Source organism: Hordeum vulgare, chromosome 7H (assembly GCF_904849725.1).
Source record: "Hordeum vulgare subsp. vulgare chromosome 7H, MorexV3_pseudomolecules_assembly, whole genome shotgun sequence".
Taxonomy (NCBI): domain Eukaryota; kingdom Viridiplantae; phylum Streptophyta; class Magnoliopsida; order Poales; family Poaceae; genus Hordeum; species Hordeum vulgare.
In genome coordinates, this window is record NC_058524.1 from 598,225,712 (window position 1) to 598,239,798 (window position 14,087).

General features: G+C 46.7%; 1 protein-coding gene across 2 annotated transcripts; it reads left to right on the top strand.

Annotated features, from left to right (window-relative positions):
• The first annotated feature begins 2,654 nt into the window (after nucleotides 1-2,654).
• Nucleotides 2,655-5,024, top strand: LOC123408584 (MADS-box transcription factor 29-like). 2 transcript variants are annotated; one of them, XM_045101658.1, is made up of 7 exons: nucleotides 2,655-3,016; nucleotides 3,631-3,709; nucleotides 3,833-3,994; nucleotides 4,107-4,148; nucleotides 4,244-4,285; nucleotides 4,375-4,555; nucleotides 4,703-5,024. In XM_045101658.1, the coding sequence occupies exons 1-6, from the start codon at nucleotides 2,862-2,864 to the stop codon at nucleotides 4,552-4,554; spliced, it is 660 nt and encodes a 219-aa protein (XP_044957593.1). In that variant the 5' UTR covers nucleotides 2,655-2,861; the 3' UTR covers nucleotide 4,555; nucleotides 4,703-5,024. The 2 variants fall into 2 exon arrangements, with proteins under 2 accessions (XP_044957593.1, XP_044957594.1); XM_045101659.1 differs by having other exon boundaries at nucleotides 2,657-3,016; nucleotides 3,836-3,994.
• The last annotated feature ends 9,063 nt before the right edge of the window (nucleotides 5,025-14,087 follow it).

Below are 14,087 nucleotides of genomic sequence, written 5' to 3' on the forward strand. Positions count from 1 at the left end.
TAATCATTTCGACACGTCGTACAAGGGTTAGATGACAAACCTTGTGCGGCGGTGTAGACGTCGCCGGTCAAGCCCGACAGGGCTTTGAGGCAGGGGCCTCCGGCGTGATTCATGACGACGGCGACGTGGAAGACGTCGAATCCGGCCCTCACGGGGATTACGGGGCGGATCCACGGAGGGCCTGGCGGCGAGGAACGACCGAGGACATAGGCGGTGGACGTGGCGTGGGATGTCGACGTCGTCAGAATCGACGAACGCGGCGGGAAGTCGTACGACGTCGACGTCCAGGACGCGGGTGGCAACTTCCGTAACCGGCGTGGGTTAGGGACAACGAGATGCGGCGTCGGACGGGGTTGGAATACGGGGTTGTACCCGACGACGGCAGTCTTTTGCACGGCAGGCCTCCGGCAATGGAGGTCTTCCACATGGCAGTCCGCCAACGACGCTAGGCCAGTTGGGCATCCAGATCGGGATGCGCGTGATCGTCGGGCAGGCAGGCGGGCGTGATCGTCACGCGCGTGATCGTGAAAGGTGTCTTTTTGGGTGGGCGACACGCGGGCGTGAAATTCATCTGGTTTTTTTCATGGGCCGCGCTCATATGATATGGCTAGCTATATATGTGTATAATACGAGGTGGATGTACATTCCGTTGAAATGACCCACCTATCCTTGTATGGTTGAAAACGACGGGAAAAGAGGCGTGGAGAAGCGGCAACTCAATACTGGCTCGATGGACGCGATCGTGGTGGCCAGCCGGGGAAGCAAGTAGTATAGGGTACCGTAAAATCTTTAAAAAGTATAGAGCTCACACCTCTCACATAAACCCCCGAAAACAATCATACCATTTCCATCATCCGAGTTACGATTTCCATTTTTTCAAATTTGAACTGTATGATTTTCGCGTCGTTTTCTATTGGAGGACCTTTGTAAAATAATTAATAAAGATGGCTGCATGCATCGATTGATGATTTGATCCCCCTTTTTTTGACTGGCGGTGATTTGATTTGATTTGATTTCCGTTGGAGCTATAGCTGCTTGCATTTGCATGGAGGTTAGACGCTGTAATGTGACGGGGAAGAGCAGGCGAGAGAGAGAGACGCAACCAAACCACTGGAGTGCAACCGAAGCACAAGAGCCTTTGTTCGAGGACGAGCTCGGCAACCAAACCACTGGAGTGCAACCGAAGCACAAGAGAGACAAACGAAGGCATACACGACGGTCGAGGACAATATCCTTTGTGAATGTTGGATGGACATTGGGCAAGACCCCAAGGTCGGCACCAAACAGAAGGCATCAACCTTTTGGATTCTTGTCCATCGTGAGTTTCACGAATGCAAGAAGTTTCCGTCGTACCAAATGCAAAGCACGCGTGGGTGGGTGTCCATTTTAAAGGGATGGGAGGTGATCCAACAAGAGTGCAACAAGTCTTGTGTCACTTATGAGAGCATCAAGGCACGTCCTTTGAGCGGTATCGACATGCAAGACATGGTATACATGCATACCCCCCCTCTCTGTTTGCATGTTCATTTGCTAATATGCTTGCGTATAATTCATTTGTATACATTTCAAGCTTTGGAGGCATTTAAGGTCCAACATGAAGGCAAGTCCTTCAATCTTTCTCATTGTTGGAGGATTATCAAAGATGAGGAGAAGTTCAAGGTCCAATATGCCGTCCTCACAGCGCATGGGAGGGGGAAGGAAGCTGTGAAGGAGGTTGGGGAGGGTGAGAAGCCACAGACGCGGGAAAAGACCAACTACAAGAAGGGGACGAGCGGGATGCGGCGTCGATCGCCTTGATCGCAACCGTGGAGGGCATGATGTCCAAGAAGAATTCAAGGGAGGAGAAGCGCCGGCAAGACAAGGAAGAGAAAATGAACGCCTTCATGAAGATCCAAAGGAGAAGGCATGAGATGGAGGTTGAGAAGCAAGTTAGGATGCTTGAGATGGAGGCGAAGAAGTAAGCCAAGATGCTAGAGATCGAGGTCGTCAATGCCAAGAGCAATACAAAAGAAGTGGCTCTCGCTAGCATGATGACGGGGATGGAGATCATGAAGGTGGATCTGAACACCGTGTTACCAAGGAAGAATCCATGGTTCGAGAAAATATAGGCCGACATGCTCAAGTTCGACGACTAGTGATCTCTGACAGTGAGCGCCATTTTTTTTGTATGCCGGCAAGTATGCTAGCATGACCATGATGGCTTTGAGTCGAACTTCCGTCCCTTTTTGTGTGCTGGCATTTGTGTCGGTCGCTGATAAGTACGCCAGTATGAAATGTATGGTGTTGTCATGGTGTCGACACTGAATGCGGACGTTGGACGTACTTTCGATCCAAATATTAAATAAGACGGATGCCGAGCAGGTGACAGACCCAAACAGATGAAAAACAGACAAAACCATCGTCAGTTTGGGTTGACGCGTTGCAGTTGCTTTTAGGATCAGTTTACTGTCGTTCCTTAATAAGAAAGATATCGGAGTTTTTTTTTCCGGAAAAAAGATATCGGAGCTAAATCATGGTAGAATCTCGTTCCCTGGTGGTCACGACTTTCGCTTTAGGCCCGAAACGGCAATATTCCACCAGCCGGAAAGAGGCTCGGCGACCGGTGGAGTTGCCGAGATCGGCAACCAACGAAGCCACCGCGAAGCCCGCTTTTGTTCCGCTCCACCTCAAGCTCATCATGAAGCCGCGGAACCTCATCGGAAGCCACTGTGCTCCATACACATACCGCCCCCTCCTTTGCTGCGTCCTCTGCCGCTTGCTGTGTTTTCTTGGTCTGTTTGTACCGCGACCGCCACCGCTGGCCGGTGCGTGCGTGCGTCTCCCTCGCCCGGCCACCCCAGCGTTGCTTGCAGGGGAAGAGGATGGTCGACGACGACGACGGCGTCTCGCGGCGGGCCACCTTCGGCGAGCTGCTGACGGAGGCGCAGGAGCTCGACGCGCTCTGCGAGGCGGACGTCGGCGTCCTCGTCTTCGACAGCGCCGGCAGGCAGATGGACTACTGCAGCCCCCACACCAGGTCCGCCCGTTCCCTTCCTCGATCCGATCCCCTTCTCCAAGCCCCGATGCATTCCGGTCGCGCGCTGCCTATTTCGGATACCCCGTCACGACCGTTTCCGTTTCGATTCGATCGATCCTGCAGTGCCCTGGATCTTCATTTCCTTGTTAATTTCTACTCATGTGTTAATGTGTGTAGCGACTCGTTCTTGCAAAGCGAAATTCTGCATTATGTTTCGATGAACTCAGCAATTATCGTACTGGATCTTCATTTCCTGGCGTGCGTAATTGATTTCTGTGGAAAAAAAGAAGAAGACGAGAGCCAACTTTGGCAATGATATGCGTTTTTAATTTAGATTAGGATTCATGGTCAGATTCAGTTCCTACTGTACCTACCTTAGTATGAACACCCAAAATTTCACATGTCATCGATCAGTCACAAGTAATTCGCCAACAATTGGTTCTTAAACAAGTACTGTACATACTAGTCGCCCCGCATTCCTCATCTACATGCATAATCGTAGCATGACCTGAACAACACCCGGTGACTGAAACTTGTACATGATGTATAATTATGTACTTGTCTATAACTCTATGTATAGTGCTGACATACTCATTCACTTGTCATTTATTAAGTTGGAGCGAGCTAACGCAGCGCTACAAGAGCATCAGCAACGACAAGTTCCAGGGGATAAATCCTGATGATGACCATCAGGTTAATGAACAAACAGTCACAAGTAGTCGCGTGCTAGCTACAGAATACAAATACATTTGTACACTGAGAGTTAACTACTACATGATTGCAATTCTGAATGATCTCTGTGATTCTTGCACACAGCAGCTGTTGGCCGAAATCTCAAGGTTGAGGCGTGAGCGTGACCGCCTCGAGGCCAGCGTGAGGAGGCAGTCCGGAGACGACTTGCCACCCGCCGCAACCGCGGAGCTCGGCGATCTGGAGCAGCAGCAACAGCGTGCACTTGCTAAAGTCCGTGAGATGAAGGTACCCATAGTCACATACACACCGCGCCCTGCATTGCACAAAATTCACCTCGGCTCACATGTTGCTGTCAGTGTTTTGAGTGAATGGTCACATGTTTTTATTTTTCGTGCAGGAAAAACTGCTGCAGCAGCAGTTGGACGAATCATACCACAGGGTAAGTAGCTCTAGTCGTAGGGGAACCGGAATGATTTAAGTTGCAGACAAGCAAGCAACTGTGAATGATCTGTGCATGTCTTGTGTGTCATGCAGGTGCACATCCTGGAGGACCAGAACAGTTTCCTTCGCCACATGGTAGGAGTAGTTTGCATCGCTGCGTCCTGCGTGACTGCCTTCTATTCCTCCTATACTGACCTCCTGAATGTGTCTCTACTCTTTGTCAGATGAGCGAGGAGGGGCGGCAACGTGCTGCCGTGGAGGCGTCGGCGGTGGTGGCGGAGCTCATGGCGCCGCCGATACAGCCGGCCACACTGTTCGGGGGCTTCTTCCCGGAGGTGAAGGAGGAAGGGGCATCCACGTCGCTCCGGCTGTGGCCGCAGCAGTTTCCTGGCTGTGGCAATTAAGGTCGTGCTCGTGCGTATGAACACACTGCTAGCTAGACTGCTTGGCTGCATTTTCTCGGAAGGGGACTGCTTATAGTACTTGTCTATTTACTGGTGATCAGCCTTCATCCTTACTAGTGTAGTTGCACATTGTTCTGGTGTTTTGCAGAACGAGGAGGAGCGATGATGGACTCATGGGAGACAGACGGAGGCTAATTAGTCAACTAATCTAGCTTGAAATTACTAGTAGTAGCAGGCCAGTAGATAGTGCCAAGGATCCGGCGTATCTTGGGAGGCCATGCATCCAGTTGACAAGTAGTTGGGCCAGTATCTTGTCAACCGTTTGTACATACATATATAAGTTCCGATTTGCTACACATAATTTCCCCTATGGATAGGAACTCCCCTCGTGTGTGCAGCAGTGTTTTGTTTAACATCAGTGTTTATCATTGCTTCTGACTTGAATGGATTGACCAACATGTCTACTTCGATCTGTTTGGGTATCGAACTTCCTTCTTCCTGGCCATGAGGGGAGAAGCGAGCATTGTGCCGGACCGTGAGAGAGAGCCGGGGAAAGTGAGCCAGACGGGTGTGATGCCTTGCCTACCACTCCAACGAAAAACATTTCACATATCTACAAGATAATAAACTACATTTTACATATTTAAAGACTGCAATGCCAAGAACAATAATTACTTTTCATACCAATAAAGTTAAATTAGAATATTCTTATTGCTACAAATAAAATACATATAAAAATAATCTTAAAAATGTTAATGTTATTTTAAAATAATCATGTATTTTTTGAAAATATATTTATTTATTATATTTAATTTTCATTATATATGTGTATTTTAAGAAATATGCAGAAACTATATTAAGCGCCAATTTTTTAACGGCTTAAAAAATAAGCCGTCTTCTCCCCAGCTTTTCCCATAAGCTGCCTCACACATTCATTGGGGCTTCTAACCTAGTTATGGGATAACTAATTTAGAAGCCTCGGCGAATTTCGGGAGCAGCTTATTTTTTAAGCTGGGGAGAGATAGCTTATTTTTTAAGCCGTGCAAAAGAACTGGCCGTAAAACACATCAACACTATAAAATCTAACAAACGAGATATATCACCAACATCATAATTTTCACTGCAAAAAAGCAAAAGGAGATACATGTGTAACAACTCAAGCACCTGATCTCATCTTTTCAGAACCAGAAGTATCCGAGGGATCATTCACTTCCATTTCCTCAGTATAATCCGCAGCACAGAAATCCTCCACAGGAGATATGGGGGAACTTTTGGATGCATGTTCTCTAGCCATGGAATCTATCAACAATTCAGTATGATTTCCTTCATCACTATCTTCTTCTTCTTCAGTTTTAAAGACAGTAGACAAGCACGATTTAACAATGTAATTCTCGGGGGAGGAATTCCCTACCACAGAAAGCACTAGTAACCCCATGTTCAGTAGTGGATTCAGACCTAAAATCAAACTTAGGTTTCTTAGCATTAGATGGCGATGAGCTGCTATCAACACGAACAGAAGACTGAGTAACTCCACGAGGCCCAACCACAATTTTTCCACCTCGTAAAAAAAATCATAAAATTGGCCACTGAGCATACCCTCAGCCGATGGAGGGGTTTTGTCCACCTCCCTACACCCAAACATGATTCGAGCATATTCAAGTTTATGTAAGGTAGCAGGATCAACCTCCAAAGTCACCCCAAATAAACTACCAGCATAGGGACTCACTAGGGTTTGTGATTTGCATCTCGAGCCTCTTTTCTATCACCTCTGGTCTAGATCTAGGGTTCCTCCCCTCCTCCCGCCGATTCGTTCCATTGGTGGCCGGGAAAGGTCATCGGGGACGCAAGATGCTCGCTCCGGTTGCAGGAGTGTCGGCTTCGTCAGTCCCCGCGACTTCCATGGCGGATCGTGGGGGTGACAAGTTCGGAGGAATTGAAGGCGCAAGGGCACCGGTCGGGGCACCTTCGGCGGGAACCGTAGAATGCTATTAATGTTATTAGTGTTGCTACATCTTGTGATTATTATTTGCATATTGTATAATTTAAATTAGTGCTCTTGAGTCATTACACTTATACTGACAAATGCGTGAATTTCGGTTAACCCAACAAACCGAACCGATATATTATGGTTAATATGGTTCGGTTTCTAAATTTTGGGTGATTATTTCAGTTTCTGTTTCTTCAAAATTGAAATTGTAAAGAACTGAATAAACCAAACCGTATTAACCATATAAACCGAATGCCCAGCCCTACAAGGAGCCATGGCCAGGCCCCGTGCCGATGGCGCCTCCAAAAGGGGATGGCCCTGCTCCACCACCTGCCCCTCCCGCGAGTGCTCAAGGCAGCAAGGGCATTGAAGACCTCTGTCTCAACTGCAATCAATTAGGTGACTTCGCTCCTCATTGCCCGACGATTCGTTGTGAAAAGTGCGGTAAATTAGGGCATATGGCACAGTTATGCGAGAATCCTCATCCTTGGGAGTGCATTTCGTTCAGCTGTGGATTTCAGTCTTCTGGTCAGGGTTTTCTCTTCGTCCCTGATTGTTCTGCATCCAAAAAAACTAGTGAGGAAACTAATACAATGGTGATTACTATTCTGAAAGGGATAGCTTCTGTTAAGGATATTGAATCTGAGTTTAATGGGTTCTTCTCCAATAGACCCAAAAAATACACTGCACGTCAGATCAACCCCTTGCAATTTGTTATGAGGTTCCTCAATGCTAGTGAGGTTGGGCAGGCTAGTTGCTATGGCAGGTGTCTGCTATGAATGATTCGGTTATTGTTAACATTTTTTCTTGGTCTGCTTCGGTGGGCGCTAAAGTTGTTCTGCAGAAAGCTTGGGTGCTTAGTGAAACGATGTGCTGGTTGATTGTGATGTGACTAAACGGTGGGCGCTAAAGTTGTTCTGCAGATCGTCTAGTGAAGTCAGCAAGCCAGCGAGGTCAATCTGCTTTGTGTCATTATCAAGTCGAGCTCTCCATTTAGGGGCAAAATTGACAAAAATGATCCTTGGGACGAAAGAACTCACGGATTGATCCCGAGGGGGAAAAAATTCACCGTCCTAACCCTTTTGTGTGGCGCCCGACACCTAGGCGCCACACCCCCGGCCACGTGGCAGGGAGGGGGCCACCCCCCAGGCAGTGTGACGCCTAAGCCTCAGGCGTCACACATTGTAATGTGTGGCGCCTGACGCTTAGGCGCCACACATGGGCTTATACAGCCACGGCCCAGCCCCCTCCCCACCCCCCCAGTCTATTTCACATGTGTGGCGCCTAAGGCTTAGGCGCCACACATGTTAAAACCTGCTGGAATCTGAATTTAGACATCAACACAACATTTTTGACAACAATAAAGATCTTTTGACAGCAATAAAGCAATTTAGACAACAATCATATATTTGAAAGCCAAGGAATCATCAAGTGCAAGAATTATTGACATCATCATCATAGCAAATGGTTCACAACAAGTGCAACAACAACTAAATGGTTCATAACTCGAAATAGTTCATAACTAAAGTAAATAGTTCAGCTCGACAAGTGCAACACCAACTCCAAATCACTTGGGGTCTCGTCCCCTCTTGGATGCTAGCTTCTTCCTTCTCGCAACCACAAATTGCTCCGGGTCATCCGACTCATCGTCATCGTCATCCTCAACCTCATCGTCCATGCTTCTCATTCTTGACAACGAGAGCCCCCGGCCACCGGATTCTTTCCTTTCGCATAATCATCCGGTGAGTAGCGCTTAAATTCCTTCCTGGGCTTCAACATGTAAGCGGAGCGTTGGAAAGCCTTCAACGTCATGTCGTCCGCAGCCTAATACATATGAAGGTTGAAAGTTCAAATTTGAAGGTTCAAAGCTGAAGGTTGAAAGTGCAAATTGTATGGCTATGTCATACCAGAGGAGTGTCAACATCATCCTCCTGAGTATTTCTTTGGGTATTAGCCGCCGAGGTAATGTCACCATCATCCATACGAGCGCCCGAAGAAGCTGAATCGTCAAGGGTATTTCTTTCGGATGAACCGGATCTCGAAGGTGAAACATATTCAGGGTCACGGCAACCTAAAATGTTGGATAGGCGCCGTAACTTCTTGCCCTGTTCCTGTTAGATTCAAATATAAATGACATATATTAGGTAACCTATAATGTTGCATTCGTGGGCAAAATAATAATAATGACACAACACCTTTATGAATAGACGAAGTGCAGATTCTCCCTTTTGTCCTCCAGGTGTGTTATCTAGGATATCTTCGGACTCATCAGCTTGTTTCTTGACCTCTTTGCGCTATGATCACAAGACAATGACAACAAATAAGTGCAAGTGAATAGGTCCACTAGAATTCATAATTTTCATAGGGGAGCACACTTACCACAAAGTTCAGGACAGGGGCGAAGGAAGTTTGGTACCCTTCGCGAATCAACTTGCTGTAACCGCCTTGGGCAAGTGCATCGTACTCAGTGGGTTCTTCCAATATGTCCTCCTCGTAAGCCGGCGGACAAATCTCGACACGAGTACTCTCATGAAACCATCTCAGGTAGTTGCTGAACGCAAGAGCAGAATGCTCGCGGTACTGGGGTCGTTGTATGCTCGAAGTTGCCTGCACACTTTGCTCGAACGTAATGACATAGCTCTTATGATGCTTCTGCCAATCCTTGATTTTTCGCTGCCTCCTCCTATCCAACCTGCTTTGAACAAAACACATCAGTAGCTCGCTCAACACTAAGAACAAAACTAATCACTAGCAATTTTTTGTTACCTGTGAAGCTGTGTGTCCGTGTCCACCCACTCCGGCGGGTGTGGCTGAAAGTAACCAAATTGACGCATCACACGATGCGGGAGATGAAACTCAACCGCCCAATTGCATATTAGGGGACAACGCATTAGCCAAAGATGTCTTTCCTGCACGCATAGTGGATTCAGCTCGAACGTGTGTGCACCACCAAAGTTTGTCCCGACACCATATGGCTCCCATTCAACCTACAACACAAGATGAATACCACAATTCATTTCACTCACAACATAGAAGCTGGAAGTCAACTCTGAAAGCATCTTACCTGCTCGGGGGTAAGCGAATCCATCTCGTCGGTGTATTGCTTGTACAGTAGGTTCACTTCGCTTGCCACCTCCGATACCACGTCCCACTTGTAAGCCCATGTAGGTTGCCGTACAGGGTTGCCGTGGTCATCCCAGGTATTCCACTGTGAGCTTTTAGGGCGTCCAACAGGTAGGCGTTCCCAGCTCCATACTGAAAGTAGGAGCATACAACCACCAACTCCACCGTCCTTTGTCGTCCTGCGACAAGCATCGTCCAACTACAAGTAACAACAAACATGCATCAGTTTAGCAGAAAAAGATAACATAGAGTACTTAATACTAACAATTTATTACCTGCCGATACAAGTAAGCCAGTGCGGCCGAGCCCCAGCTGAACTTGTTGTCCAATACAGTCAACGCCTTCAGCCACATCCATGGAGCATTCTTGCCTGTGCCGTCCGCAAAGATAGTCCTGGAGATGACGTACCACATGTAGACGCGAGCATACCTCTGGATCACCTCGTCATCTGCGTCCTCAGGACAATGAGCAAAGTTGGCGGCAATCCAAGTGAAAGTGGCGCCGGCAGGGACTCTATCTTTCTTCCCTCCATCTTCCACCTCCGGCTCCTGCGGCGACATACCAATAAGAGCCTCCATTTGATGCCGCCATCCCTCAGAATCAGTGCTCATACATAGTGGCTTCCCCTCGATCGGAAGAGCGGTGATCATGGAAACATCTTGAAGAGTAACCGTCATCTCTCCGGTCCGGAGGTGAAAACTGTGTGTCTCTGGCCTCCAACGATCAATGAGTGCTGTGACTGCCGCAGCGTTCAGATTGGGAGTTGACCGACTCACAAGCTGCACGAATGGAAGGAGTCCCGTCATCTCGATGTACGGGGTGTACCGCTCATCGTACTGCATTACAGAGGATGCCCCATGAGACCGGATCTTCAAGGGCGTAAGCTCCTGCAAACATATAGGAGAAGAAGATATCAAGTGCTTATTACATTTTCAAAAAAATACTAATCTACTAATCATTTTCTACTTACCATCTTTTTCTCCGACATGAAATAGGCCCGGTGTTCAACGTCATAAACATTATTGAGAAGCCACACCATCCTACAAATCACAAAAAATTACTCATATACTCATATTCAAATAAGACTCATATACTCATATGAACTACTACTAATACTAACTACTACTACTAACTACAAACCAAAACCTAATGCAATTCCTATACCTACTACTACTACTAACTACTACTACTACTAACTACTAACTAGTCATATACTCAATCAAATCCTAACTCATATACTAACTAGTCAAATCCTAACTCATATCCTAACTAGTCAAAACCTAATACAATTCCTATACCTACTACTACTACTAACTACTACTAATACTAAGTACTACTACTAACTACTACTCACTATTCATATACTCAACCAAAACCAAAACCTAATGCAATTCCTATACCTACTACTACTACTAACTACTACTACTACTAGCTACTAACTACTCATATACTCAACCAAATCCTAACTAGTCAAATCCTAAGAACCTACTCAAATCAATCTACTCAACCAAAACATAATAAAATTGGATAGAAGGATGGGAAAGGGAAGGGATGGGGGAGGACATTACCTTGGGGGATCAATCCAAGGAAGAAATCCTCAGATCTGAAGGAGATGGGGTAGGGGATTAGGGAGGGGATGAGAGCCAGCCGCCGTAATGGAAGTTTCTGTTTGAATGAGGGAGGGGGTGGGGAGGGGGGTGGGGAGGGGGCTGGGCCGTGGCTGTATAAGCCCATGTGTGGCGCCTAAGCGTCAGGCGCCACACATTACAATGTGTGACGCCTGAGGCTTAGGCGTCACACTGCCTGGGGGGTGGCCCCCTCCCTGCCACGTGGCCGGGGGTGTGGCGCCGAACACCTAGGCGTCACACAGTACAGTGTGGCGCCTAGGTGTCGGGCGCCACACAAAAGGGTCAGGGCGGTGAATTATTTCCCCCGCGGGGTCAATCCGTGAGTTCTTTCGTCCCAGGGGTCATTTTTGTCAATTTTGCCCCATTTAGGTCGTGCCGCACGTGCCCTTTACAGTACGTACCACCAGTGGATGCCACGGTACGTCCTGGTGTTTTGGGTAAGAGCAACTCCAACATATGCCCTATACAAGCAGGGCGTTGTAAAAAAGCTGATTTTAGTGGGCGCGGATTGGATTTGGACGCTCCAATAACCGCATAAAAATAGCGCGACGCACGGAGTAAAACAGCATCACACGTTGTGTATTTGATGCGTCCGTAATTCGTTGTTATTTAATTTATCTTATGTGTATGTATTTGATAGCATATGTGTTTGGTAGCACACTTGTAATTCGTTTTTAGTTAATTTGTCTCATGTTTATGTGTTTGGTAGTATGGCGGACTTTAATTTGTGGATAGGCTCCTCTGACCATTGGTCGGGGTATGACTTAGAGAAAGGCGACGTGAACATCAACCAGGTAATTACGGTTATACAAAAACATGCATGAGCTAGCATTGCAAACAATCGTATATCTAACCATTAATTAATTGTTGATGATTTAAAACATTTGCCACGCATAAGTACCAGCTGGTCCGCCTTCTTCATCACCCGTTGTGCAGGAGATACGTGACGTGGACGTGCTCAATCATGAACTGATCGCGTCATGTCAGTCTACAATGAAGGCCCTGCAGGAGTTGAATGACTCCTTGGAGAAGGAGAAGGACAAGATTATTGACAACAACGACATTGTCTACCGCAAGATTTTCAATTTCGAACGTCATGTCGACTCGCCGAACCTCGAGATAAGCAAGCTCAAGAAGGAAATGCAAGTCCCGAAGAAGGAGAAGACTCAACTGAAGACGGAGAAAGCCCATTACATCATGGAGGGGCAGATGAATAGGAATAACCCCCGTGAGCTTAAGTTAGTCCTTAGAGGAAACTAATTAGTGTCGAGAGGGGGGTAGATACATGTGAAGTTGCTACTTTTCTTTTGTGAATTTGGTATACTATATTTAGTTTGTGAAGCTAGCCGGTATTATTTTGTGAATTGCTGAAAGGTTTAGTTTGCGAAGCTGATAGTATTTTTTATTAGCTAAATATGACAGTTCCGGCGTGCAACTACGTCCAACGCCATAGGTACTCAAAATACTGTTGACGTCGTCTCCAACGCGATCACTATATTTTAAGAGTGGCTCCATATTGGTGGCGTCGGGTGTCCACGCGAGCAGGTCCCTTTTTGCCATGCCATAGCTATGTGTCTGTTGCATGCTAATTTCCTCGTCTAGCTCTCCATTAAGGAAAGTCGTCTTAACGTCCATCTAATGAATGAGAAGACCATGCGAGGCAGCCAACGAGAATAACACTCGAATGGTTGTTAGTCTAGCCACACGTGAGTAAGCGTGGAAGAGATCTTCTTCTTCTTTTAGGGTATAATCCTTTGCCACATGTCTAGCCTTGTACTTCTCAACAGTATCATCGGGCCTAAGATTCTTTTTGAACATCCACTTGCATCCCAAAGGTTGGCCACCATAAGGACAATCAATGATCTCCGATGTCCCATTGGCCAAGATGGAATCCATTTCGCTACGGACCGCCTCCTTCCAGTAGTCAGCATCCGGTTATGCGTAGGCTTGTGAAATGTAAGTGGGAGTGTCATTCACGATGTACACGAGGAAATCATCACCAAAAGACTTTGCAGTCCTTTGTCTCTTGCTCCGGACAAGAGCTTCCTCATCATACTCCTTAGAACTTTCCTCACTTTTGTGTTCATAATATTCCATTTGAATGGCAGGTTCAGGAGTCTCATTAGATTCTAATATAGAAGTGATTTTCATATCTCTCTCCGGGAAAATATCCTCAAAGGTTGTAGAATCTTAGACTCTATGATCGTATCAACCTTTACGTTGTGTACATCAAATTTTGCCACTAGAAATCTATAGCCAACGTTGTGCTTGACATAGCCTAGAAAAACAGTTTGGTCCCAACTTACGCTTTTTGGTCATCGACATGTCGACTTTTGCCAAACAGACCCAAGTGCGCAAGCAAGAGAGTGTATTTCTTTTCTTCTCCCATTGCTCATAAGGAGTGGTCTCATTATCTTTTGTGGGAACTTTATTCAGGAGTGGTCAATAATTTTCATGAAATATTTATTTCCATCATTAGTCAAAACACCATTCATCTCGCAGAGGACTGTATGTATGAGCTCTAGTGATGCCAGGTGTCTCTCCTTCGCAGTCTTGTGAGGCTTGCGAGGTTTCTTAGCTTGCACACACGCATGGCACTTCGAGCCTTTGGCTAAAGAGAAACTCAGGATTAGATCCATCTTAGCTAGCCACGTCATAAAACCGAAATTAATGTGACAAAGACGTGAATGCCAAACCTCACATTCGTTCACACTAGAATGTATTTGGTTCATGGCGTTATTACAAAATCCGCTAGGGAAAGGCAGAACAAACTCCGTAATCACATCATTTTCCAA

Bases quoted from the DNA above. Each gene is read 5' to 3' on its own strand.
- LOC123408584 (XM_045101658.1), top strand. From the start codon at position 2,862: ATGGTCGACGACGACGACGGCGTCTCGCGGCGGGCCACCTTCGGCGAG. The intron at 3,017-3,630 runs GTCCGCCCGTTC...TCATTTATTAAG, and splicing joins TACTGCAGCCCCCACACCAG to TTGGAGCGAGCTAACGCAGC. The intron at 4,286-4,374 runs GTAGGAGTAGTT...ACTCTTTGTCAG, and splicing joins ACAGTTTCCTTCGCCACATG to ATGAGCGAGGAGGGGCGGCA.